At 45.9% G+C, this 27,691-nt stretch overlaps 1 protein-coding gene across 5 annotated transcripts in view; it reads right to left on the bottom strand.

The window, feature by feature from the left end:
* sdk2b (sidekick cell adhesion molecule 2b) overlaps nt 1-27,691 on the bottom strand; it is a 943,317-nt gene that overhangs the window by 120,174 nt on the left and 795,452 nt on the right. Inside the window, exon 41 of one of the 5 annotated variants that reach the window (XM_059948551.1) lies at nt 6,543-11,396. The exons of the other annotated variants lie outside the window; for them this stretch is intronic. Within the exon in view, the coding sequence (XP_059804534.1) occupies nt 11,230-11,396 (167 nt within the window). The 3' untranslated portion in view covers nt 6,543-11,229. Of the gene's footprint in view, nt 1-6,542; nt 11,397-27,691 lie in introns of those variants that run through there. 5 annotated transcript variants of the gene reach the window in all.

Below are 27,691 nucleotides of genomic sequence, written 5' to 3'. Positions count from 1 at the left end.
GCTTGCACTATAACTTTAACCATAGTGAAGTGTTAACATTGCTACTCCACCAGTGGAGATAGTAATTACTGTCCTAATCTTGTAAATGAAAAGGAGGCCATTTGGGTTAAAGTTCAGGAGGTTTCGCCCCTTGGACACAAAAATACAAACAGGCTAATTTTTATACATTGGAATCATCCATCTTCTTTTCATGCCAACAGACATCAAAGGAAGCATCAAGAAAAATAGCAGTGTATCTCTTGGCAAAGTTTGTCCAAAGACATAAGAAGCAGTGGATGTACTTCCATGAAAAAAAAATGAACTCAAGGGCAGATTTTTTTTTAGACAGTTCTAAATAAAATTTGTTCTGACATTTCCAGAACATTTAACTTAACATGTTTGATAGGGCATGGAAGATACACTGTATGCAATGTTGATGCCTAGGGCACCAAAATCACAGTCAAAGGGATTCTTATGTGAGGGAACAGAATAAGTGATTCTGTAGCGATGTGCTACACACAGCGCTGAAATAATGACACGCAGTTGGTAAGTCGTTTCGAGACTAGCTTATACAAACTTCGCGGCGCTGGCATTTAAATCCCTAGCGCCCGCCCTCTCCGGGTGGAAATGACGTCAGAGGTACATTACTAAAGTCTCTCCCCGCGCACTGGCTATTTGTGAGCCGGTTCGCCTGCGCAAAAAGTGGGTTGCCACATAACCCCTCCCCAGAACCGGCGATACACCCCCCCCAATGTCCACAGTCTGGATCAGCCTCTGTTTGGGAGGTCTGCCTCTGCGCTGCGATGCCTGAACCTCGACCAGCTGCGCCACGTCCACATGGGCTGGTTTGAGTTGGTCCACCATGAAAACCTCCTCTCTCCCCCCAATGTCCAGAACATACATGGACCCGTTGTTGTTGATCACCTTGAACGGCCCTTCGTATGGCCGCTGTAGCGGCGCCCGGTGTCCGCCCCTTCATACAAACACAAATGTACAGTTCTGCAGGTCTTTGGGTACATGTGTCGGGGTCCGTCTGTGCTGTGAAGTTGGTATGGGGGCCAGGTTGCCGAGCCTTTCGCGTAGTCTGTCCAGGACTGCTGCGGGTTCTTCCTCTTGCCCCCTTGGGGCTGGTATGAACTCTCCCGGGACGGCCAGGGGTGCGCCGTACACCAACTCGGCCGACGAGGCGTGCAGATCCTCTTTGGGCGCTGTACGAATTCCAAGCAGGACCCAGGGAAGTTCATCCACCCAGTTAGGTCTTCTGAGGCAGGCCATGAGAGCCGACTTCAAGTGACGGTGGAAGCGTTCCACCAGTCCGTTCGACTGTGGGTGGTAGGCAGTTGTGTGGTGCAGCTGCGTTCCCAAAAGGCTGGCCATAGCCAACCACAGGCTGGAGGTGAACTGAGCACCTCTGTTGGAGGTAATGTGGGCTGGTACCCCGAAGCGTGCTACCCAGGTTGCGACCAGTGCTCGGGCGCAGGAATCAGCAGATGTGTTGGTGAGCGGGACCGCCTCTGGCCACCTCGTGAACCGGTCTACCATAGTTAGAAGGTACCGCGCTCCTCGGGACACTGGTAGGGGGCCCACGATATCCACATGAATGTAGTTGAACTTCCGGTGGGTGGGTTCGAACTGCTGCAGCGGGGCTTTAGTGTGCCGCTGCACCTTGGCTGTTTGGCACTGTACGCACGTTCTGGTCCATTCACTGACCTGCTTGCGAAGTCCGTGCCACTCAAACTTGCTGGAGACCAGCCGGACGGTTGTCCTGGTAGATGGGTGCGCCAAACCATGTATGGAGTCGAAAACTTGCCGCCTCCAGGCTGCCGGGATGATGGGGCGAGGTTGGCCGGTAGCTATGTTGCACAGGAGGGTCCTATCACCTGGGCCTATGAGAAAGTCCTGCAGCTGCAAACCCGAGACTGCGGTCCTGCAGCTGGGCATCTCGTCGTCTGCCTGCTGCGCCTCCGCCAGTGCTGCATAGTCCACCCCCAGGGACAGGGCCTGGACAGCTGGTCTGGAGAGTGCGTCCGCCACGACGTTGTCCTTCCCCGAGACATGCTGGATGTCTGTCGTGTACTCGGAGATGTAGGACAGATGTCGCTGCTGGCGAGCCGACCAGGGATCGGACACCTTCATGAACGCGAAGGTCAGTGGTTTGTCCGTTCTGGGGTGTACCAGCATCACGGCATCTGCCAAGGCTTCCTTGGCCTTAACGAAAGCAGCTGCGGCCTCCTCGTCCCAAGTAATGTCCTTGCCTTTACCCGACATGAGGGTGTACAAAGGGCACACGATATGGGCTGCTGAGGGGAGGAAACAGTGGTAGAAGTTCACCGTACTAACGAACTCCTGCAGGCCTTTGACCGTGTTGGGCCGGGCAAAGTAGCGGATCGCGTCTACCTTGGCGGTCAGAGGTGCTGCCCCGTCTTTGGTAATCCTGTGGCCCAGGAAATTGATGGTATCAAGACCGAAGTGGCATTTGGCCGGGTTGATCGTGAGGCCGAAATCTCTCAGGCGGGAGTACAGCTGGCGGAGGTGGGACAGATGCTCCTTACGACAACTGCTGGCTATAAGGATGTCGTCCAAATAGATGAACGCAAAGACCAAGTCGCGTCCAACCGCATCCATTAGCCGCTGGAACGTCTGTGCGGCATTCGGAGGAACTCGAACAGGCCGAACGGGGTGATAAGTGCTGTTTTGGGGATGTCTTCAGGGTGCACCGGGATTTGATGGTATCCGCGGATGAGGTCTACTTTGGAAAATATTCTTGCCCCATGCAGGTTTGCTGCAAAGTCCTGTATGTGCGGCACGGGGTAGCGGTCTGGAGTTGTAGCCTCGTTCAGTCTGCGGTAGTCGCTGCATGGTCTCCAATCCCTGGCTGCTTTGGGCACCATGTGCAGGGGGGAGGCCCATGGGCTGTCGGACCTCCATACGATCCCCAATTCCTCCATCCTCTTGAACTCCTCCTCCGCCAGGTGGAGCGTTTCCGAGGGGAGCCTTCGTGCGCGGGTGTGGAGGGGTGGTCCCTGGGTCGGAATGTGGTGCTGTACCCTGTGTCTGGGCATGGCTGCCATGAACTGCGGTGTCAGAATCGATGGGAAGTCCGCCAGGAGTCTGGTGAATTCATTGTCTGATAGCGTGATGGAGTCCAGGTGTGGGGCCGACAACTTGGCTCCACCCAGGGAGAATGTCTGGAAAGTCTCGGCATGTACCAGTCTTTTCCCTTGCAAGTCGACCAACAGGCTGTGAGCTCGCAAGAAGTCCACCCCCAGGAGTGGTTGGGCCACCGCGGCCAGTGTGAAGTCCCACATGAACCGGCTGGAGCCGAACTGCAGCTGCACTGTGCGGGTGCCGTAGGTCCATATCGTGCTGCCGTTTGCGGCTCTCAGGGTGGGTCCTGGCTTCCTGTTGCAGGTGCCCCGTTGGGGGCAAGATGCTTATCTCCGCTCCAGTGTCGACCAAGAAGTGGCGTCCCGACTGTTTGTCCCGGACGTACAAGAGGCTGTCCTGGTGGCCAGCCGCCAGTCATTAGCGGCAGCTGGCCCTGGCCCTTGCAGGGCGGGCGACAACGGCGGGCTTCTGTACCCCACCGCTGGTGGTAGAAACACCACTGTTCACTGGCCTCCTCACTCCTGCCTCTGTGTTGTGTGCGCCCCCTTGCCGGGCCTGGTCTGGTCTGCTGTTGGGCACATGGCCTGGTAATCTGACTGACGGATGCCATGCTCTCCCTCTTGGCTTTCCACAGCATGTCCGCCCGGGCTGCCACCTTCCAGGGGTCGCTGAAATCTGCGTCGGCCAGCAGCAGAAGTATGTCCTCGGGCAGTCGCTCTAGGAACACTTGCTTGAACATGAGGCAGGGCTTGTGTCTGTCAGCCAGGGACAGCATCTCGTTCATCAATGCTGACAGCAGCCCACCTCCCAAACTGTCCAGGTGAAGCAGGCGGGCACCCCGCTCACGCCATGAGAGGCCAAAAGTCCCAATGAGCAGCGCCTTGAATGATTCATATTTGCCTTCTTCCGGGGGCGAGTGTACGAAATCCGCAACCTGGGCGGCCGTCTCCTGGTCAAGGGCGCTCACCACATGGTAGTAACGTGTGGAATCAGAGGATTTCTGCCATATCTGGAACTGGGCTTCTGCTTGGCTAAACCACATGCGTGGTCGCAGCGTCCAGAAAGTCGGCAGTTGTAGTGAAACTGCGTGAACAGATGAAGAGTTGGTCATCTTTGGTCCAAATCCCGTTTGGATCGTCGGGATCACCAATGTAGTGATGTGCTACACACAGTGCTGAAATAACGACACACAGTCGGTAAGTTATTTAAATTTGGTATTTAAACCCCTAGCACCCGCCCTCTCCGGGTGGAAATGATGTCAGAGATGCATTACCAAAGTCTCTCCCCGTGCGCTGGCTATTTGTGAGCCGGTTCGCCTGCGCAGAAAGTGGGTCACCACAATTCAATGAAATGCTTCTTCAAATTATCAGGGTGTGAAAGACAATAGAGGAAAACTGTTGTGGACTTCAAAGCTCAATGGTCTGGATCTTGGTGGTTTTCATTTAAATGATTATTGCACAAAGGAATTCTTCATCTTGGGATAGTTTTAACTTCGGCAAAAAATTGCCAGAACTGACTTCAAAATGAATTTCACAACTTGCATGAAAAGGGTCTCGGCCCGAAATGTCGACAGTGCTTCTCCTTATAGACGCTGCCTGGCCTGCTGTGTTCCACCAGCATTTTGTGTGTGTTGTGTTTGAATTTATTCTCCATTGATTTAAATGGGTGCACAATCAGACCCTTATAGATTCCCACCAATTCAAAGTTAGTCACTTTGTTTGAGATTGTATAAAAACTCGGATAACTAATCTTCTCTATTTAGTTGGGGATTATAATTTACAAATCAAAAATCATTTTCTTAATCCCTGAGCTCTAACTGACACATCTCTTTAGTGGTTCATGGAAGAAGCAGTATGACTGGATGAGATAACAGCCAATAGTGACAGCAGGAATAGAAGGGTGCTCTTTACTGGGGCTCTGCACAAAACACTGCAGATGCTGGACGTCTGGATAAGGCATAAAGGTGCTGGAGGAACTCAGTAAGGGGGTCAGGTAGCATCTGTGGGGGAAATGGGCAGTTGATGTTTTGGTCAAGACCCTTCATCTGGATTTATCTTCATCTAGATGAAGGGTCTTGATCAGAAACACTGGCTATCTATTTCTCTCCATAGGTGCAGCCTGTTCCACCGAGTACCCCCAGTGCCTTGTGTTTTACGGTGCCTCTGTGGTTGTGTCCTCCACATTCGAACTCTAATTATAGTCATGGCCTGCACATTACAAGTAAGGGCATGTCACTGCAGGGAACAGTGAGTCAACATGGATTTTTACAGTGTTAGGACATGATATACTGTACTTACTGAACTAATAGGTGATCTTACACCTGTCTAGTCAGGCAGCTTAGGCAATTACATTTTTATTTTCTTAAAGCAAAATTAAGCAGCTTTAATAAAAAATGCTATTCTGTTAGTTTTCTGCTGCCGTAAATGTACATTTCAACAGGAATCAGTTTTTCCTATACGTACGTCTACTTGGGTTTCACATGATCATTTCTGGTGAAAAGCCTGTGGTGTGGCACTCTGACATTCCATATTGATCTAAAACACTGAATAAACAGAGCTAACAGTGGCCAGGTACCAAGCAGGAAGGGCTATCTCCTGCCCCAGTTAACAAAGATCCGGTCCCCATCCTCATGCTGAATGTCTGTGGGACAGTATTTTCCATAAAATGTGAAGGAACCCTTACAGTTAACTCTGGACTACTACTGAAACCTCCTTTCAAGGAACACTGGCCAATATAGAGCTGAAGGATGGGGTGGGTGGGGGGGGGGCACAGAGAGCAGTAGCATTTTTGGAGCCACAGGGGTCATCTCTTCTTTTGAGTCAAAGCTGCTTTGCGTTAGCTGTATGCTGCCTTCCCAAGGGAGCCACTCAATGTAAGCAGCCAGTACCAGTGTGCTACCCATCCTGCAGAGGAGCAATTTCTCACCATCAGCTTCAGGAACCTGTCCATGGCACAACATGAGCACTCACTCCACCCTGCAGACTTTAAACAGCTCTAACAGTCAGGAGCTGGCTTGATCCCAGCAGGCTGACAGGGCTCCGGTGCATTGAAACCATTGTATCGGCAGGACCAAAGCAAATCTCATCAATAACAGTGACTACTCCAATGATCTTTAGGTAAATACTTTTGCATATGTTCCTTACACTTTTGCGACCAGAATAAAAAGATCATTTCATCTGCCTTGCTTTTTCCCAAATATCACTCTGCCCCATACTGTGCTGTGCAAACCTTTTTCCAGTATTCAATGTTTTGTTCATCCTGATAGAGCAGATTTACTCAGTACTGACATGTTATGACAGGCCTCCTTGACCTGAACTAAACTCAGGCTTCTTTCTCTCTGGCTTGCTACAGATTAACTCCATCTATCTCCTCAAAACACATGAATCAAGTAGAGAATAAAGCTCTGATCAAGGAAAGAATAGACAATCCCAGAACAATGGACTTGGGTGGTTTTATTGTGCAAAGGTAATGCAATAAATGCTTTTAACAAATGTATCTACCCTTAGATTGTGTCACCATTTTCTTGTAAGTTAGGTTCTTGGTAACCTGGTACAGTATTGATTAATTAAAAACAGAACTGTGATAAATAAGCATTTAAAACATTTATGACGAAACTGGCTATTACAACATGAGAATCAGAATCATCAGTAGGGACTTCTCTTGACACAAAGGCATTCTGGTGAAGACATACAGATGTCAGAATTGGCAGAGAGGTACTTTGATGAGGAGAACCATGGTTGGCAGTAGAACAGCCTTGGGAGGGTGCATCAATGAAACAACTGGGTAACTTCAGAAGGCAATTTTGCTGGAACATATCCCAGCAATCAGAAGATTCACTTAATTATCATTTCTAGTTTAATTTCAATGAATTAATTCATTAAGCCCGCTGGCCATGGATTATCTGTCAAAGACCAAAAAATAAGTTCCACTAATATGCTGCTGGGGAAAAAAAATGAGGTGTAAGTTTATTACTGTACAAACTGGGAGCATATTCAGAGAATTATGGAAAAAATGCAAGCTGCTGATCTCAAGATTTTTGTGGTTGATTGAGAATGCACTGGAGTTTGCTCCAAATTAATGGCACCTTACCAATGCAATCTCATTATTTTAAGAACCTGCTCCATTTTCACTTCAATTGCCCATTAAACACATCACAGAGAGGTAATAAGTTAATGACTTCTCTTCCTATAACAGTACTTACACAGCTCCTATAATTCCAGTATGTAGTCAATTTGTTTAGTAAAAAAATCAAATTTATAATTCTTATACAGTACTTCTTATTTTCTCTTTTTTACTTTGCTCCGAATCCACAATTTCAATTTTTGTTTTCCCTTGCTGGCTGACTTCCTTTCATAATAAATTAGATTTGACCATAAATTATAATCCATCCCTGTTGTTTATGTGCTTGTCCAGTCATTAATTTTCATTATTTAGGGAGACTGATTGTCAGAAGGACATTAACTAATCTTCTGTTACCCATGTTTCTCAGTTAACTGCTAAAGTTTCCAGTAGGTTACAGCACAAATATTTTATGAGTCAAAGTATGCAGAATGAAATGGAATTAATGTGGCTTTTCATGAGATGCCCGACTCAAATTCTGTCTGGCAATGAGACCCATACAGTTGCAAGAGTAACACTAATTTCACATGCTACAAATAAAGCTGAAGCTGTTGCTTCAAAGCTGGTATTTCCACATTGTGCCGTACTTTCCGAAGGTATCACAATGTGCTTATCTTTGTTTACAGCAGCTGTGCTCTTTGGGCCATATGGCAAGCTGCAAGTCAGTTGTACAACAGTAATTTGACAGCTTTGTCAGTAAGATTAATGCAGCTGATGCAACGTCCAACTTTTTGACCTTGGTGTCAAAGATATGACCTTCACAGCATTATCATCTGGAGTTGATGATAATGGGAGATCAGAGCACAACTCTTGATGCTCTAAGTGTCAACAAGAAATGTCTCACAATTAATTAAATGTGGAAGGTGTGGCTAATTTGTCTAACTTAGTGACTTGAAGATCCTAAAATGTCCAAAGGCAAAAACCTTGTCCCCACATAATACAGAATCAAAATCAAATTTATTATCACTAACATTTGTGAATTTTTTTTGTTTTATAACAGCATTCAATGCAATACATAAAAAATGTATGTTACAACAAGAAATATAAAGAAGTGGTGCAAAAAGAGAGCAAAAAGCCAGGTAGTGTTCTTGGCCCATTCCACTGAGTAAGGATTGTTTCCGTTTTTGTTCAAAAGTTTTTTGTAAAGTTCCTTCACAAAAAAAGTGTTTAAGTTCTTTTCTTTTTTCCCTTTTTTTCTATTACATTTCCTGAAGCATTATTACGGGGAAATGCAAGGGCATCTAAGTGAAGTGATAATTATGTGATAGCTGGTGGTATGCACAGAAATCATAATTAGCATGGCACAACAGAAAGATATGGACAAAGAACAGCCATTTCAGAAATGGTGGTGACTGGAACCAGGCCAGGAACCAGTCAAATTAAAAACAAGGAACAGAAAAACAAAATGCAAATTCTTGCAACAAACTGAAATTTTAAAAGTGCAGATGCTGGAAATCAGAAATAAAAACAGTTAAAAACAGCTTTTTTATCTGAAGCATTAACTGTTTCTTTTTCACAGATCCTATCTCAACTGCTGAGAGACTAGGATTTTCTGGTCTTAAGTAACAATCCTAGCTCACCATGTTTGTCCTGAAACCCAGAGTTCCAGGTGACATCTTGCAGACCGCATAATGCTGCTTTTTTCCAGTGTTGCACAACTGAGGGATAACTTTTCCCACAGTGATGAACAGTAACAACCACTTCTGGATTATTTAACTTGACTTGGAAAATTTGACAGGGGACTTTCCAATCTGAATCAATGTACTTAAAGGGATTTAGCACTGGAATGACATTATTCCCCATATGGCTTTCCTTTGTTAGCATTCTGAGAAATACTAGACTAAGTTTTCCCATTGTCAACCCTCATCGCCCATCCCCCTGGCAATAATGTTTGACTACCTCAATTCTAAATGAGGATTCTGCAACGTGTCACCTCAATTTGATCTTTTAGTCCACACCAAGTACAAGGTGTTGACCTCCCCAGCTTATGAAACTTACTGCTGACTCCAATCAGGATCCTGGTCCTAATCAATCTCATCCTCTTTGTGCCATTCCCGCACACTAACCCAATCTCCAGCTCAGCTAAATGCCCTCCTCAGATACCTAAGCTCAGACCCAGATCCTAGTCCTCTAGCTCTCTTTCCAAGACCTCCCTCCACACCAGACTTAGCCTCAGATTCAGGTGGCCTATTTCCTTTTGGCATCAGCCGCTGCTGAAACTTACACTGAAGTGGTCACTGTGTTCTACCCATGTCTGTAATCCAACCATGTTAGAGCATTACAGCCTCTAGCCCAATATCATCACCTTGAAAGGAAACAGTGTTCCAGGCTTCAAGAGCAAAAGCAAGTGACCTAAATAATTTTAACATAGAACATAGAACAATAGAGCACAGTACAAGCTCTTCAACTCACAATGTTCAGCCAACATTTTAACCTACTTTTTGATTAATCTAACCCTTCTCTCCCAAATATGCCAATCTAAAAGTTGCTTAAATGTCACTGATATATATGCCTCAACCACCACTGGTGGTAGTGCGTTCTACACATTCACCATTCTCTGTGTAAAAATCTACCTCTGATATCCCCCTATACTTTCCTCCAAATACATGAAAGTTATGCCCCTTTGTATTAGCCATTTCTACACTGAGAAAAAGTCTCTGGATGACCATTTGATCTCTGTCTCTTATTATCCTGAGTACCTCTAACGAGTCACCTCTCATCCTCCTTCACTCCAAACAGAAAAGCCCTAGCTTGCTTAGCCTATCCTCATAAGACATGCTCTCTAATCCAGGCAGCTTCCTGGTAAATCTCTTCTGCACCCTCTCTAAAACTTCCACATCTTTCCTATAATGAGGTGACTAGAACCGAACAGTCTAATCAGTTTTATAGAGCTGCGGTATTACCTTGTGGATTGTGAACTCAAATCCACTGATTAACGAAAGTCAGCACACCACATATCTTTTGTTCAACTACCCTGTCAACTTGCGCTGCATACTTGAGGGATCTATGGACATGAAGCCCAAGATATCTCCTTTTCTCCACATGATTAAGAATTCTGCCTTCAAGTTTGAGCTTCCAGAGTGAATCACTTCACCCTTTTCCTGACTGACCTCCATCTGCCACTTCTCAGCCCAACTCCTATCAATGTCCCACTGTAACCTACAACAACTTCTATACTATTCACTTCTTCATCCAAGTCATTTATAAAAAAACATAAAGAGTCATTTTTCTGCATAGGTGGACCTTCTGCACAACTTGGAATGTCAAAGTTCAAAGTTCAAAGTACACTTATTATCAAAGTTATACAACTTTGAGATTCATCTCCTTACGGGCAGCCACAAGCCAAGAAAGAACCCATTAAAAAAGACAAACACCCAACGTGCAGAGAAAGAAGTCATGCAAATAATATAAACAAGCAACAGCATTCAAAATGAAAGTGAGTCCATAGACACAAATCCCGGAGCAGCCAGTGCAGGCCCACAGCTTCAGCCTCAGTTCATCACACAGTGGAGCAACTTATCGCAGAGCTTACAGACACGAAGCCTGGAGCAGCTGGAGCAAGCCTCAGCACTGCAGAGGGCCTCACCAACTTCCTACTGACAAACAGCTGCCACATACATTGGGAACTACTGTCTTGATAATATTGCAATGACCAAGGAAATCAGAACCTTTACTGAACAGCTCCTCTGATCATGATCAACATTGGTAACATATCAACAGGAAAGCATCGCTTTCTCTCCACAGCAAATCATCAAGTAAATAAATGCTTTCTTCTTCACGCTAGACGTGATGCCTTTATTTTACACAACACTTCACAGTACCAGCGAACCGGGTTCAATTCCCGCCACTGCCTGTAAGGAGTTTGTATGTCCATGCGGGTTTCCATTGGATGCTCAAAGTTGAAAGATGTTGGTAGGTTAATTGGTCATTGTAACTTGTCCCGTGATTAAGCTAAGATTAAATTGGGTGGTTTACTGGGTGGCGCAGCTCAAAGGGCCGGAAGGACACTTTCTGCACTGTATCTCAACAAAATAAAAAAGAAAGCCATTCAAGCCAGTCTTCTTTATTCCAGAAGAACAAGACACTGTGTAATCTTGGGAGATCAAAGCATCTTTTACGATCATGGCTTCTGACATCTGTACGTTTTCCCAGCATAACATCTGAATTCCACAGCAATGATAAATGTTCAACTGCAAGCAAAAGAACGTATTATTTTCATTTTGATGACATGCTTTATGTTCCTGGCTCAATCTGTGGCCTTTCAGCCACCATGAGCGCAGTCTTATACATGCTCAACTTTAGCAGAGGGAGGCTTTTTGCAGGGAAGTCCTAGAGACAAGCAAGTTTCTATTCTGAGTAAATGCATTATCAAAGTAACTTGCCAGTCAGCAACATAAGAGATAACACACAACTAAAATAGCCAATCATACTGATGGGACCATACCCGCCCCAAGCCTCAGAATGGTCCACACACAGTGAAGATGCATTCCATGGGGTACGTGCATGGACAGTGAAAGAATGCCTCCAACTGGAATAAGAAATGGCAAAGTCTTCAGTTTGTAGACTATTTTTCATAGAAATAGGATAAGACTGAATGTGTGTGGCACATATGCCACAGAGACTTGTAAGGAATGGCTAGATGCCCAGAATAAAGGCAGTCTACAAAGTCACCACACCAAACGTGCCAAACTCTGGCTCTTTTCCCCATGGCTGATCAACCTAATTATACTTTTTCCTTTAATTGAATTGGCTTGGCTCTAGTAGCAGGTGGCCGTGACTGCATTGGCTGCCACCTGCTATTAGTCACACTGTTCTCCTTTGGAGTCTGCTGTATTACATGATACACTCACTGAGTGTGGAAACAGGGCCCTCCCTCGCACAATGGCCACGCTGCCCACCGAGCATCAATCCTATTTCACAGTAATTGGCTGGTTTTCTTCTATCTCCTAGCAATTCAAGTGCCTTTCCAGCAGTGAAAGTGAGAGAACCTGTTTTCAGCACTCCCTCAGACAAAGCATTCCAGATTCAAGTCACCCGCTGGCTGAATTATTTCTTTCTCAGAACTTTCAATCCCTTATTTTAAATCTATGTCCCTTGGTGTTACATACCTTTGCTATGAGGAAATGTTTCTTACCATCTACCTGATCCACACCTCTCATGACTTTGTATAACTCATTTAGGTTCCCTCAAAGAAAACAAACCTAGGGTGTCCAATCTCTTCTCTTAACTGAAACATTTCACGCCAGGCAACACTCTGGTGAACATCCTTTGTAGTCCTTTTTAGTGCAATCATGATTTTCCAGTATTGTGGTGACCAGAATAAAACATACATCATCTGTGGTTTAACCAATGTTTTATTAATTTTAACCAAAATCTCCCTGCACTTTTGTGTTATGTGTAGGCCTTCTTTAGTCTCGATAGACCATGGATTTGCACCTTGGAAAGTTTCCAGGACGCAAGCCTGGGCAAGGTTTTTTTTATGGAAGACCGGCAGTTGCCCAAGCTGCAAGTCTCCCCTCTCCACACCACCGATGCTGTCCAAGGGTTTTGTGTTATATCTAATGAAGTATTACATATACCTTCTTCATCAACTTATGTACCTGTGCTGCCTCTGTAAGGATTGGTTTGTGTTCCCTCGTCTTACCCTTCCTGAAGCCCATAAACAGCTCTTTCCTCTTACTGATATTGAGTGCAAGGTTGTTGCTGCGGCACCACTCAACCAACTGGCACATCTCACTCCTGTACGTCTTCTCATCTCCATCCGAGATTCTACCAACATTGGTTGTATCATCAGCACATTTATAGATGGTACAGGTTTCCCCCACTATCCAAAAGTACAGCATTCCTATGAAACCTTTCATAAGCCGAAATGGCGTAAAGCGAAGAAGCAATTACCATTAATTTATTAATTTTTGAGCATTCCCAGACCCAAAAAATAACCTACCAAATCATACATAAAACCTAAAATAACACTAACATATAGTAAAAGCAGGAATGATATGATAAATACACAGCCTATATAAAGTAGAAATAATGTATATACAGTGTAGTTTCACTTATCAGAATTGGAAAGATTTAGCCAAAACCGATTTGTAGAAAAAAATACATGCACGCACACACACACACCTGCCCGTGCAAGGCTTCACGGTCATGGTAGTCTTTCTCAGTGTAAACACAAGTTTAAAGCGGGCGCCCTTTTTTTTTGTAAAAGTGAAAATCCTCTTTGGATTTCTTTCGGTTAGCGCAAACAGGTACTAATGTAGGTCTTTTGTAAAAGCGACGTGGCATAAAGAGAACTTTTGTAAACCAGGGGACACCTGTATTGGAAATCGAGGATCCAGTTGCAGAGGGAGGTACTGCTGCCCAGGTTCTGCAACTTCTCAATCAGGATTGTGGGAATGATGCTGTTGAACGCTGAGCTGCAATCAACGAACAGCATCCTGACGTAGGTATTTTTATTGTCCAGGTGATCTAATGCTGTGTAGACCTGTTGTGGCAATAGGCAAATTGCAGTGGGTCAGGGTTCAGGTCTTTGCTGAGGCAGGAGTTCATGGTAGCCACGACTAACCTCTCAAAGCATTTCATCACCATAGATGTGAGTGCTACTGAGTGACAGTCATTAAGGCAGCTCACATTACTATTCTTAGGCAGTGGTATAATTGTTGCCATTTTGAAGCAGGTGAGAACTTCTGACCATAGCAGTGAGAGGTTGAAAATGTCCTTGAATACTCCCCCCAGTTGGTTGGCACAAGTTTTCAGAGCCTTACCAGGTACTCCCCTGGGGCCTGCCCCCTGCAAGAATTCACCCTCCTTAAAGATAGCTTAACATCGGCCTCCAGGACAGAGATCACAGGGTCACCAGGCGCAGTCTCCTCTGCTTTGTTGAGACCGTGCAGCACGAGTGACTGTTTTTCAGAGCTCCGCCTGTGGTGCCTCTGTCTCACCCAACCCCCCCCCGCCGCCTTTACACAAGCTCCTCCACTCACAGTGGTGAAGCAGGGTCTTTTCCCAAAAAATAAATAATTCCCTACCCTCCCACAGATGCTGCTTGACCTACCGAATTCCTCTAGCATCTTGGTTTTGCTCCAAATTCTGTTACTCTACAGCCTCTCATGCCTCCACTCACAATCAATTCCAGAAACAGGGAATTTTAGAAGCGGAACCCAAAAATTCTTGAGCAATTAAGCAATTTGCAAACTTTTTGACAGTGGGAAATGTTGGAGCCAAACCCAATCACGTTTCACCCTATGATATCATGCTCATATGTAATGACAATGTGTGAACAGAACCAACTTTGATGATTTTCTTCCTAATAGTGCGATTAAAAAATGGGATCTTTATAGTTACTCCAACTGAGATCATTTAACATAGAACAGACCAACACTGAACCTAAGTCCTCTTCATTCTTCAAGCTTCTGAGAAGAACATTTATTGGCTGAGTCACCAGCTACAGCATCTGGTTACATTTCATTTTAATGGAATAGTATTTTCAGATGTATTGTAGTAAAACATTAACACATGATACAAAATTCTGGGAAAAATTATCATGTAAAAATCTGCAAGATTAATTACTTATTTGACCTTGACTATAAACTCAGCAATGGTCACATGTCCAAGATACAGTCTGAGGACTGAAGGCAATTCTGGTCACCATACTGCACTGGTGAGGATGCAGAGTGGAGTTACAAAGACATTGCTGAGACTGGAAAACTTTAGCAAGAAGCAATGACTAGATATGTTCCGGTAGTTTCCTTTGGAACTGGGGAGTCTGAGAGGAAATTTAATAGAGACACATAAAATATGAAGGTGCAATATAGAGTAAATAAGAAGGAGCTGTTTTCTGTCACAAACATCATAAGAATCAAGGACAGATTTTAAATAATTGGTAGAAGAGAGATGAGGTTTGTCTAGTGAATGGTAGACTTCTGGACATTGCTTGAAAGGGCTGTAGAGGCAGAAACCCTCATCATCTTAAAACTGTACATGAATTTGTACTCGAAGTGTTTTGACCTTTAGGATAACGAAGCAAATGCTGGAACGTCAGATTAAGTTTAACACTCCTTTTTTGACCAGCATGGTCATTACGATCTGAGTAGTGCCCTTCAGTATCATAAATCTTCAGTGATCCTGATCCAGAGGAGCAATGTCACTCGCTGCAATGTGAAACTGTAACTCACTTTCAAAGTTTAAAATACGTTTCAATAGCTCTATTTAACGTCTGAGAAATGTATGCAATATGCATCCTGAAGTTCTTGTTCTACACAGACATCCACAAAAACAGAAGACAGCCCCAAAGAATGAGGGACAGTTAAAATGTCAAAAGTACATGTCACTGTATACAATCCTGAGATTTGTTTTATTGTGGGCAAAAATAGTAAATCCAAGAAACACAGGTGAATCAATGAAAGACCATACCCAACAGGATGGACAAGTAACCAATGCGCAAAGGACAACAAACTGTGTAAATACAAAGGAGAAAAACTTAAATAATCAATAAATATGGAGACCATAAGATGAAGAGTCCTTGAAAGTCAGCCCTTAGGTTGTGGGAACAGTTCAGTGATGGGGGCGAGCAAAGGTTAGAGAAGTTATCCCCTCTAGGATGACAATTGAGCAGAGATGACTACAAAAAGCCCGAATGAAGTCTGCATTTATGATTTGAAATATATTGGTGTGGGCAGTTTCTTGTTTGATGATGACAGCATTCAATAGCATGTGTGCCTGGTTAACATTAGCTTTTGGCAGTATCTAAACTGTGGTCAGAATCATGGAAGAGAACTCTCTCGGTATGTAGAACAGTCGGTGCTTAATCATTAGATCTTCCAGGTTGGGGGAAGAAGAGTGCAACAAGACCAAGCCCGCTGCGTTCAAATGCCACACAGCGAGTTTATCATGAAACATTAGGCCCCCACCTTTTGCCTTCTCCAAATCAGCAATTCAGTCCATCCTGCATATTGAGAAGCCCTCAGGTCTGATTGCCAAATCCAATGTGTTCAGGGTGAGCCATGTCTCCATGAAACTTAGAACACAGCAATTTCTCATCTCCTTCCAATACAGAAATCTTGCTCTTAGGTCCTCAATCTTTTTCTCCAGCGACTGTACATTTGCTAACACTTTCCCCTCTCAACCCACAACAGTTATGTCAGGCAACTACCACCACTACTGCACATCTTTCATTCATCTCTTGCAACTTCCAGTTCACTCACTTTAGTATCATGCCAAGGGATGCAATAACTTATTCTGACTAAAAGATGTAGACAGTAAGGAAAGCTATTATGTCACTACTCTACCAACCAAGGAACACTTTATAATATCAGTCATTTTAAGTTTCCGCAGCTTTGAATTACTAATTAAGAAGAATTAAAACATGTCTCAACAGCAGTTACGGTCAACAGGTCAGTCACACCTCAGTGTTCTTTTGACAAGCTAACTCATTATAATTCTGTGAAGTTTTTCCAGTCTCATTGTTCACAGGTAATATAATGAAACAAAATAAAAATTACACGTTCACCTTTTATTCTGGATTTGAGTGTCCAAAGAACTCTTCCCCAACACCCAACACCCTGCCATCAGCATTCTTCCAGTCAGGAGACCAGAGGGGTAGAAATTTATCTTTGGTTATTGATGCAAGAAGAAAAGTGCTGGAGAAATCCAGCATATCAGTCATCTGTAGAGGGAAATGCACAGTCGATGTTTTGGGTCCAAACCCTTAATCTGAACTGGATTTGCTGTTTTCTTCCAGCAGTTTGGTTCTTGCTCCAAATCTCAGTATCTGCTGTCTCTTGTGTCTGCTATCAACCAATAATGACCAGTAAATTGAATCTCACACTGAAAGTCAATGAGCAGCTGATTGCAGCTGCTGAAAGTGAAGTGTACTTCTGAACCGGGTATGATCAGCCAGTTCCAGGTGGAGATTTTCTTCCGATGCAAGTGTAGGAAACAACATCTAAGGGCATATCTCGATGAATTTTTACTCAGCTATCGTTGACAATGACCACCTCTACCACCGTTCGGCTTTCTGCCGTCTCCTCTCTCTCTCTCTCTCTCTCCAAGTTCAGGTTGTGACAAGTGGCCCACTTAGCAGAGAAGATGATTGGCTGTCAGCTACAGACTTTCAAAGACCTGTTCATTGCCAGAGTGAAGAAAGGAGCTGGAAAAATTACTGCTGACTTCACCCACCCTAGCAGTTGTCTTTTCACCAAATTACCATCAGGCAGACACCATGAGTCCACCACCACCAGGACCACACGTCATCTCCAAAGCTTCTTTGCTGTAGCTATCCAGTTTCTCAACAAAACTCACTCAGGAGTAATACCCTAAATGTCCCTGCACAACTTCTGTTGAGTGGTCTTTCCTACTGCAGAAGCTATGGAGCATTATGGACGGTCCCCCTCACCCCCACCATAACATACTGGACAAACAGAGGGGCACTTTTAGTACAGACTGAATCCACTGAGGTGCACCACTGAACGCCACAGGAGATTCTTTCTCCGTGTCTATAAGACTCTACAACTCCTCCTCCTTAAGTATATACGCAAATGGTTTCATTGCACATCTGTATTTTGCACTATTACTTTTTAAAGTACATTTTGCATTCTTTTTCATACAATGCTTACAATTTTGTGTTTTAAAATGTAAATTTCTGACAGACCAACCTTTCAACAATAATTTCCTTTGGGATAAGTTTTATCTTTGTTCTGTTGATAATTATTGATTCTGTTCATATGATCACATTTATTTAAGTTTAATTATTGATGTTTGTACATGTGACCATTGTGCTAATTGCTGATTGCTTATGGCTGTCTTGGAAATTGTTGGTTGCTATTGTGTTGCCTGTTACTGTATGCTCCTGTCTTTTTTGCTTGGCACTGAACCACAATCAATTCTGGTATGTTTTCAAGACTGCCAATAAAGTGATTTTGATTCTGATTTTGATTGAGAAAAGGAAATACCAAAATAGGAATACCAAGACAGACCATTCAGACATCCAATGGAAAGTAATGCTTTTGTCAATTTCTTCAGTGAAAATATCATAGAAAGCAGCTACAATGATTCAATAAACTCTCATCTTCACTGGCCACAAGAATCGTAGTAGAAGACTGGAGAGTGGTACCTCCTTCGTTCAAGACAGGTATTAGGGATAAAAATGGAAATTATAGACCAATGAGGCTTACATTAGGGGTGGACAAACTATTGGAGTGGATTCTTATGGAAAGGATTTATGAGTATTCAGAGAAGTATAGTTTGATTGGGGATAATCAGCATGGCTTTGTGAGGGGCAGGTCATGCCTCATGAGCCTGATTGACTTTCTTGAGGAAGTGACAAAACAAGCTGATGAAGATAGGACAGTGGAAGAGGTGTACATGGATTTTAGTCAGGTTTTTTGACAAGGTTCTCCGTGGTAGGTACATTCTGAAAGTCAAAAGGCATGAGATTCAGGGAGATTTGGCTGCATGAATATGGAATTGCCTTGCCCACAGAAAACAGAGGATGGTAGTAGATAGAGTGTACTCTGCCTGGAGGTATTCCACAGGGATCTCTTCTGGGACCACTGCACCTTGTGACTTTTACCAGGAAGTGGAAGGGTTGGGTCATAAGTTTCCAGATGCCAGATAGGCTGGTGGTGCTCCAGATAGTGTAGAAGGTTGTCACAGGTTACAATAGGATATTGATAGGATGCAGAGTTGGGTTGAGAATTTGCAGCAGAAGTTCAATCCAGGAAAGTATGAAGTGGTAAACTTTGGATGGTTGTACTTGATGGCTGAGTTAATGGTAGGATTCTTAGTAGTGTAAAGGAATGGAGTGTACTTGGGATGCACGTACATATATCCCTCAACGTTTATGTGTAAATTGACAGGGTGGTTAAGAAGGCATGTGATGTGTTAGTCTTCATTTGTCACTAAAGACTCTCACAAATTTCTACAGATGTATCAGAGAGAACATTCTATCTGCTTACATCACTGTCTGGTATGGAGGGGCTATGGCACAGTTTTGGAAAAAGCCTCAGAAAGTTGTAAACTCAGCCATCTCTATCATGGGCACTTGCCTCCCCTGCAATGAGGGCACCTTCAAAAGAGTATGCCTCAAAGAGGACCATCATTAAGGACCCCCATCACCCAGAACATGCTCTCTTCACATTGCTACCATCAAGGAGGTGGCGCAGGACCCTTAAACACACACTCAACATTTTAGGAATAGCTTCTTCCTCCCCATCATCAGATTTCTTAATCTACACTATACTCCATATGCACTTCCTCAAGATTCTTCTTTTATTTGTTCTCTTTTTGCACCACTTATTTCATTCATTTTAATGTATATTTCCTATTGTAATTTATAGTTTTTTTGTTACTATGTATCGCAATGCACTGCTGCTGCAAAACAACAAATTTTATGACATATGCCAGTGATACTAAACCTGATGCTCTGCCGGGTGTGGAGGTAGAGGCAGATATATAAGGGACATTTAAGAGACTCTTAGGGAATCACATGGATGAAAGAAAAATGAAGGTTATGTGGAGGAAAGGGCTTAGATCGTCCCTGGAGTAGGTGAAAAGGTTGGCACAAAAAAGTGGTCCACAGGGCCTGTATTGTGTTGTACTGCTTAATGTTCTATATTCCAAACTGAAACAAATATCCACAGATGCCTGAAAGAAACAGGAAGAATGATTCAGAAGCTATACAGGAGAATTACCTTTATTAGCAAAGCGATGGAGTATAAGAACATGAAAGTTAAATGATTTAAAAACTTGAGGGTATTGTGGACAGTTCTGGTCACCACATTATGAGAAGGCACTTGAGTGGATGGAGTGGGGATACATATTCTTATTTCTGTAACTGAACTATTTTTTATATGAGGGCTAGGCTGAAGTTGATTTCTTTAAAATAATAGAGGCCAAAGAGAGAATTAGTTAAAGTGTAAAAAAGTATAATATGTCCAGAGGGGCAAAAGAAAAAGTTGAAGAACAGTCATACAGATTTAAGGTAATAAGTGAAAGGCTTGGAAGGGAGAAGACGAATTCATGCCACCCGATCTCTTTGGTTATAGTTCACACATTTAACGATTGTAGGCATCACTATAAGGAAGGTGTGTTATGTGGTTAACAGAAAAACAATGCAGACAGCATGCTTCCTTTTGAAAACAGGAAGCACAGAGAGGTCAGGAATGATCAAACTGAAGGAAATTACAAAAACAGGGAACTGCAAAACCATGGCGGGATGTGAAGAAATGGATGAGAACTTTAAAATGGAGGATTGGAAATGCCAGGACTCAAAGTACAAGGGTGATTCCCACAAGCCATTTTGCATTCCTTATAGTACCCTTGCCCTCCAATGGGAGAGACTCAGAATAGACTGGGCACTCATGTGTCGACCATATCAGCAGAAGAAATGTATGGTACCAAAATATGAAACCTCATGCTTGATGTATTGGATCACAAATGGCGGTAAACAGCCAACAGAAGAAGGCTGCTCCAAGTACATCCCTGTCCTCAACAATATTGGGTCCAGTACGTGAGTGTTGAAGACATGATTGAAACTTTGCAGCCACATTTAACCAGACATGCCACGTACGTGATCCATTAGGTTCGCTCCTGAGATTTGGACCATCACAGAACCCGGTCTCCAACCTCCATCTAATGTCAAAAATGGTGAAGAGCCTCAGATTGTGCAGAGACAATGGGACTAAACAATATCTCACACATAGTAGAGACGACCTGTACTCCTGCACTGGATAAGCCTCTAGCTGAGTTGTTCCAGGAAAACGCAGGCATCTATCAGAAAATACAGAAAGTATGCTTGGTTCACAAAAAGCAGGTTGAATACAATCGAGCTAACAACCGTGCAATCAATTAATCATTAGCAAAGTGAAGTAAGTAGTCATCAACGGTGCCATGAAGAAGCACTTGCTCAGGTACATCCTGCTCACTGATGCCCAGAACCACTCGACTCCATATCTCATCAGATTCTTCGGCCACTCATGGACTAAAAGGTTAGACTGTCTGCACTTGACATTAAGTCAATGAGGCACCCTTGTAATACTAAAGGCAATGGGCAATGGCAGAAAAACACTCTAATGCTGGTGTTACATCTCACAAAAGGAGATGGCCGTGACTGTCAGAGCACAATCATTTTATCTCAGAATCTAACTACTGGCATTCCTCAGGGCTGTGGAACCTGGGCTTAACCATCTTTAGTCACTTCATTAATGACCTTCCTCTCACCATTCATAACTCCACAGCAAATGCATCAGCCCATGCTATAAGACTGAGACAACATTCAGGGATGGGGTAATAAGCAGCAAATAATTTCTGCCCCACAGAAGTGCCAAGCGTAGAATACCTCCAGCAGAGAAGATTTAATTACTGCTCTTGAAATTCAATGGCATTACTATCGCTGTGTCATATATCATCAATATTCTGGGAGTCACCATTAACCAGAACCTGGCAGGACTAACTATATAAATAGCAAGACTAGGACAGCAGGTGAAAGGCAGGATATCCAGAAGTGAATTGCTCTCCTTCTGACACCCTAAAGCTTTTCCAGCATCTACAAGGCACAAATCAGGAACACGATGTAGACTCTTCACCTGCCCAGGTAAGTACAGAGCCAACTTGTCTCAAGAAGCTCAATATCATCCGCATTACTTTACGGCAGAGAAGGAAAAACAATTCATTTGACTGGTAGCACATTGATCTCCCAAAGTATTTGTTCTTTGCACAACCAGTGAACATATGGGTGCAGTATTAACCATCTCCAACATGGATGCTAGTTCCTTGCCAAGCCTACTTGACGATACCTGTGACGATACCTGAAACCTGTTACTTCTGGTAACAGGGAGAATGAAGGCAACAACTGTATTCAAATACCTTCGCCTGCAAGTTCCCATCAAATCTCACACCATCCTGAAGTTGACTACCAGTGCATGCTCTATATCAATCTTCATCAAAATCCTAAGATGTTAAGCTTTCCTTATACTAATTTCTTTAAACTCTTCATTTATTCTAAAGCAGTAGTTCTCCATTTACTTCCATGAGGTTTCTTGTGTCTTCATTTATGAAGGCTGATAGGAAGTATTGGATATTCTTGAACCTTTTGTCATTTTTTAATATAATTTCTGCTTCACTCAGTCAGGGACCCATATTAACTTTCACTTTTTACACACTGATAGTAACTTTTATGGTCAGGTTTGTTTTTGCAAGGTTATTTGTGATGTCCACTTTCCCTTTCCTTATCAATGGCTAGGTTCTCCTTTGTTGAATCCTGAAATATTTCCATTTGTCTGGGTTTCTGGTTTTTTGTCACATTATACACTGTTTTTTCTTTGATTTATTGATGTCTTTAAATTCTATTGATATCTCTGACTGGATCTTATTTCAGCTTTTTATACCTCAAAATGAAATAGCATTGCTTGTAACTATACAGCATTTTTTTACTTTTTAGGCACTGCTTGTTCACTGCCATGCCTTTTCCCAGTTACCATAGTCAACTCACAACATATGCCTTCATAATTTGTTTTAATTCAGATTTAAGAACCTGGTTTCAGACCAAACTAAATTACTTTCAACTTTTACATAAAATTCTATATTGTAGCGGTGTGCTACATGCAGCGCTAAAATTACGACACGGAGTCGGTAACTGCAGTCGAAGGAAAAACTTTATTTGAAATCCTCAGCCTCATTTTTAAGCCTCCCTCAACCTGCCCCCCGTGGCGCAGAGGCTCCAAAGCTCTGTGCTCGCAAACCCCCGTAGGCTATCTCCCTTAGCCGGAAAGCTGGCTAATTGTGAGCCGGTTCGGATGTGCCAGGAAATGGGTCGCCACATAACCCCCCCCCAGAACCGGCGATACACCCCCCAATGTCCACAGTCTGGGCCGGAACCTGCTTGGGAGGTCGGCCTCTGCGCCGAGGTGCCGGAAACCCAACCGGTTGCGCCAGGTCCACATGGGCCGGTTTGAGTCGGTCCACCGTGAAAACCTCCTCTTTCCCCCCAACGTCCAGCACAAACGTGGACCCGTTGTTCCGGAGCACCATAAACGGCCCCTCGTATGGCCGCTGCAGCGGTGGCCGATGCCCGCCCCTTCGTACAAACACAAACTTACAGTTCTGCCGGTCTTTGGGTACGCAGGTCGGGTTCCGCCCGTGCTGCGAAGTGGGTATGGGGGCCAGGTTACCGAGCTTCTCGCGTAGTCTGCCCAGGACTGCTGCGGGATCTTCCTCTTGCCCCCGTGGGGCTGGTAGGAACTCCCCGGGGACGACCAGGGGCGCGCCGTATACCAACTCGGCCGACGAGGCATGCAGGTCGTCCTTGGGCGCTGTGCGGATGCCAAGTAGGACCCAGGGAAGCTTGTCCGCCCAGTTGGCTCCTCGCAGGCGGGCCAAGAGGGCCGACTTCAGGTGACGGTGGAAACGCTCCACTAGCCAGTTCGACTGTGGGTGGTAGGCAGTTGTGTGGTGCAGCTGAGTCCCCAAAAGGCTGGCCATAGCTGACCACAGGCTGGAGGTGAACTGGGCGCCTCTGTCGGAGGTAATGTGGGCCGGTACACCAAAGCGAGATATCCAGGTGGTGATCAGGGCTCGGGCGCAAGATTCGGAGGTGGTGTCGGTGAGTGGGACCGCCTCTGGCCATCTTGTGAACCGGTCCACGATAGTCAGGAGGTGCCACTGTCAGGGGGCCCACGATATCCACATGAATGTGGTCGAAATGCCGGTGGGCGGGATGGAACTGCTGCGGTGGGGCTTTGGTGTGCCGCTGCACCTTGGCCGTCTGGCAGGGCATGCACGTTTTGGCCCATTCACTGACCTGTTTGCAGAGTCCGTGCCAAACGAACTTGCTGGAAACCATCCAGACAGTTGTCCGGATGGAGGGATGCGCCAAGTTATGAATGGAGTCAAAAACACGGCGCCGCCAGGCTGTCGAGATGACGGGACGGGGCTGGCCAGTGGCGACGTCACAGAGTAGGGTCCTCCCACCCGGGCCTATGGGGAGGTCCTGGAGCTGCAAACCGGAGACTGCAGTTCTGTAACTCGGAATCTCCTCATCTGCCTGCTGCGCCTCTGCCAGTGCCTCAAAGTCTACCCCTTGGGAAAGGGCATGAACGGTAGGGCGAGAGAGCGCATCCGCCACGACATTGTCCTTACCCGAGACGTGCCGGACATCCGTCGTGTATTCAGAGATGTAGGACAGGTGGCGTTGCTGGCGAGACGACCAGGGGTCGGATGCTTTCGTAAATGCAAAGGTAAGTGGTTTGTGGTCCGTGAACGCGGTGAAGGGCCGACCTTCTAGGAAGTACCTGAAATGCCGGATTGCCAGGTAGAGCGCCAACAGTTCCCGGTCGAAAGCACTGTACTTGAGCTCGGGTGGCCGCAGGTGTTTGCTGAAAAACACCAGGGGTTGCCAGCGACCTGCGATGAGTTGCTCCAGCACCCCACCGACTGCCGTGTTAGATACGTCCACTGTGAGGGCGGTAGGGGCGTCCGTTCTGGGGTGTACTAGTATCGTGGCATTTGCCAAGGCTTCCTTCGTTTGAATGAAAGCGGCGGCGGACTCCTCGTCCCAGGTAATGTCCTTGCTCGGACCCGACATCAGTGCAAATAGGGGACGAATGATCCGGGCAGCTGAAGGGAGGAAGCGGTGGTAGAAATTGACCATACCTACGAACTCCTGAAGGCCTTTGATCGTGGTGGGTCGGGGGAAGTGGCGGACCGCATCTACCTTAGCGGGCAGAGGGGTTGCCCCGTCTTTAGTAATCCTGTGGCCCAGGAAGTCAATGGTATCGAGTCCGAACTGGCATTTGGCGGGGTTGATTGTAAGACCGTACTCACTCAGTCGGGCGCAGAGTTGACGGAGGTGGGACAGATGCTCCTGACGACTGCTGCTGGCTATGAGGATGTCGTCCAAATAGATGAACGCCAAGTCCAGGTCCCGTCCCACCGCGTCCATTAACCGCTGGAACGTCTGTGCGGCATTCTTCAGGCCAAACGGCATGCGGAGGAACTCGAAAAGGCCAAACGGGGTGATGAGAGCCGTTTTGGGGACGTCGTCTGGATGCATCGGGATTTGATGGTACCCTCGGACGAGGTCTACCTTGGAGAAGATCCATGCGCTGTGCAGGTTTGCCGCAAAGTCCTGAATGAGCGGCACAGGGTAGCGGTCCGGTGTGGTAGCCTCGTTCAGCCTGCGGTAGTCGCCGCACGGTCTCCAGCCCCCCGTCGCTTTGGGCACCATGTGCAGGGGGGAGGCCCATGGGCTGTCGGACCGCCGGATGATCCCCAATTCCTCCATCCTCTGGAACTCCTCCTTCGCCAGTCGGAGCTTGTCCGGGGGAAGCCACCGAGCATGGGTGTGGAGGGGTGGTCCCTGGGTCGGGATGTGGTGCTGTATGCCGTGTCGGGGCATGGATGCTGTGAACTGCGGTGCCAGAACCGATGGGAAATCCACCAGGACCCTGGTGAAGTCGTTGTCGGACAGGGTGATGGAGTCTCGGTGTGGGGCCGGCAACTGGGCTGCACCCAGGGAGAACGTCTGAAAGGTCTCGGCGTGTACCAGTCTCTTCCTGGGCAGGTCGACCAGTAGGCTGTGAGCCCGCAAAAAATCCGCACCCAGAAGCGATTGGGCTACGGCAGCCAGTGTAAAGTCCCACGTGAACTGGCTGGAGCCGAACTGTAGCTGCACCTGATGGGTGCCATAGGACCTTACTGTGCTGCCGTTCACGGCCCTCAGGGGGGGCCCCGGTGCCCTGCTGCGGGTGTCGTAACTCGTCGGAGGTAAAACGCTGATCTCGGCACCAGCGTCCCGACCTTCTGTCCCACACATACAGGAGGCTATCCCGACGGCCAGCTGCCGTAGCCATCAGCTGCGGCTGGCCATGGCGTTTCCTGGGAACTTGCAGGGCGGGCAACAACGGCGGGCTTCTGCGCCCCACCGCTGGTGGTAGAAGCACCAGTGTTCATTGGGCCGGGGGTTGGCAGGCTCTCCGGCCGGGCCTGGACTGGTTTGCTGCTGGGAGCGTGGCTGGGAGATCCGTGTGATGGACGCCCCGCTCACCTTTTTGACGTTCCACAGCAAGTCCGCCCGGGCTGCCACCTTCCGGGGATCACTGAAATCCGCGTCGGACAGCAGCAGGCGTATGTCCTCGGGCAGCTGCTCCAGGAATGCCTGCTCAAACATGAGGCAGGGTGTGTGTCCGTCGGCCAGAGACAACATCTCATTCATTAAAGCCGAAGGAGGTCTGTCGCCCAAGCCATCCAGGTGCAGTAAACGGGCAGCCCGCTCGCGCTGTGAGAGTCCGAAAGTCCTGAGGAGCAGGGCTTTGAATTCCGTGTACTTGCCGTCTGCCGGGGGCGACTGTACGAACTCCGCGACCTGGGCCGCTGTGTCCTGGTCGAGGGAGCTCACCACGTAGTAGTAGCGGGTGCCTTCTGAGGTGATCTGGCGAACGTGGAATTGGGCTTCGGCTTGCTGGAACCATAGGTTCGGTCGCTGTGTCCAGAAACCAGGCAGTTTCAACGAAACCGCATGACCAGAGGTGGTGTCGGTCATTTCTGGTCCAAAAATCGTTTGGACCGTCAGGGTTTCCAATTGTAGCGGTGTGCTACATGCAGCGCTAAAATTACGACACGGAGTCGAAGGAAAAACTTTATTCGAAATCCTCAGCCTCACTTTTAAGCCTCCCTCAACCTGCCCCCCGTGGCGCAGAGGCTCCAAAGCTCTGTGCTCGCAAACCCCCGTAGGCTATCTCCCTTAGCCGGAAAGCTGGCTAATTGTGAGCCGGTTCAGATGTGCCAGGAAATGCGTCGCCACAATATCACTATTTCCAAAAGGCCTCTCAACTACCACATCATCAATTAACTCTTTCACATTATTGGATCTCAAATAGTCTGTTCCCTCATTAGTTCCAGAACATATTAATCTGCTATACACTCCATGAATTCCTTCTCCACACTTTCTGTAACTTGGCTACAGACAGGTTAAAGTCCCCTATGATTTCTATATCACTTTCGTTACATTCACATCCAATTTCCTGATTAATTCTGTGCCTACCATCTGGTGCCTATGTACAACTCCCTCCAATGTATCCTGTTCCTTGCTGTTTTTTCGCTTTACTTGATTTCCTGCACTAAGATCCTTTCTCTCTACTGCCTTTTACCCAATCTTGAAAATCAGGGCCACTTTACCACTTTTTCCATTTTGTTTATTTCTTCCAAGAAATAAGTATTTTGTAAGATTTAGTTCCCATGCCTGATCACTTTGCAACCGTGCCTCTGTTTATATGTTAATTTCAAACTGTGTTTTTACTTTACACAGTTGTGATCGTTGCAAGCATTCAAACAAAGAGCCTTTGATTTTGTCTTTTTACCATTTTTCTCTGCTCTGACTTGAAGTAAAGGTAAACTCTATATGGACTCAATATGCACTGTATTCAGAGATTGCACTTTTCTTTACAGACAGACTCTTGTCATTTTCCACTTTGTATCTTGTATCATTGCC

The sequence above is a fragment of the Hypanus sabinus genome, chromosome 23 (genome assembly GCF_030144855.1).
Source record: "Hypanus sabinus isolate sHypSab1 chromosome 23, sHypSab1.hap1, whole genome shotgun sequence".
NCBI lineage: Eukaryota > Metazoa > Chordata > Chondrichthyes > Myliobatiformes > Dasyatidae > Hypanus > Hypanus sabinus.
This window is presented reverse-complemented; position numbering and strand designations above follow the sequence as displayed.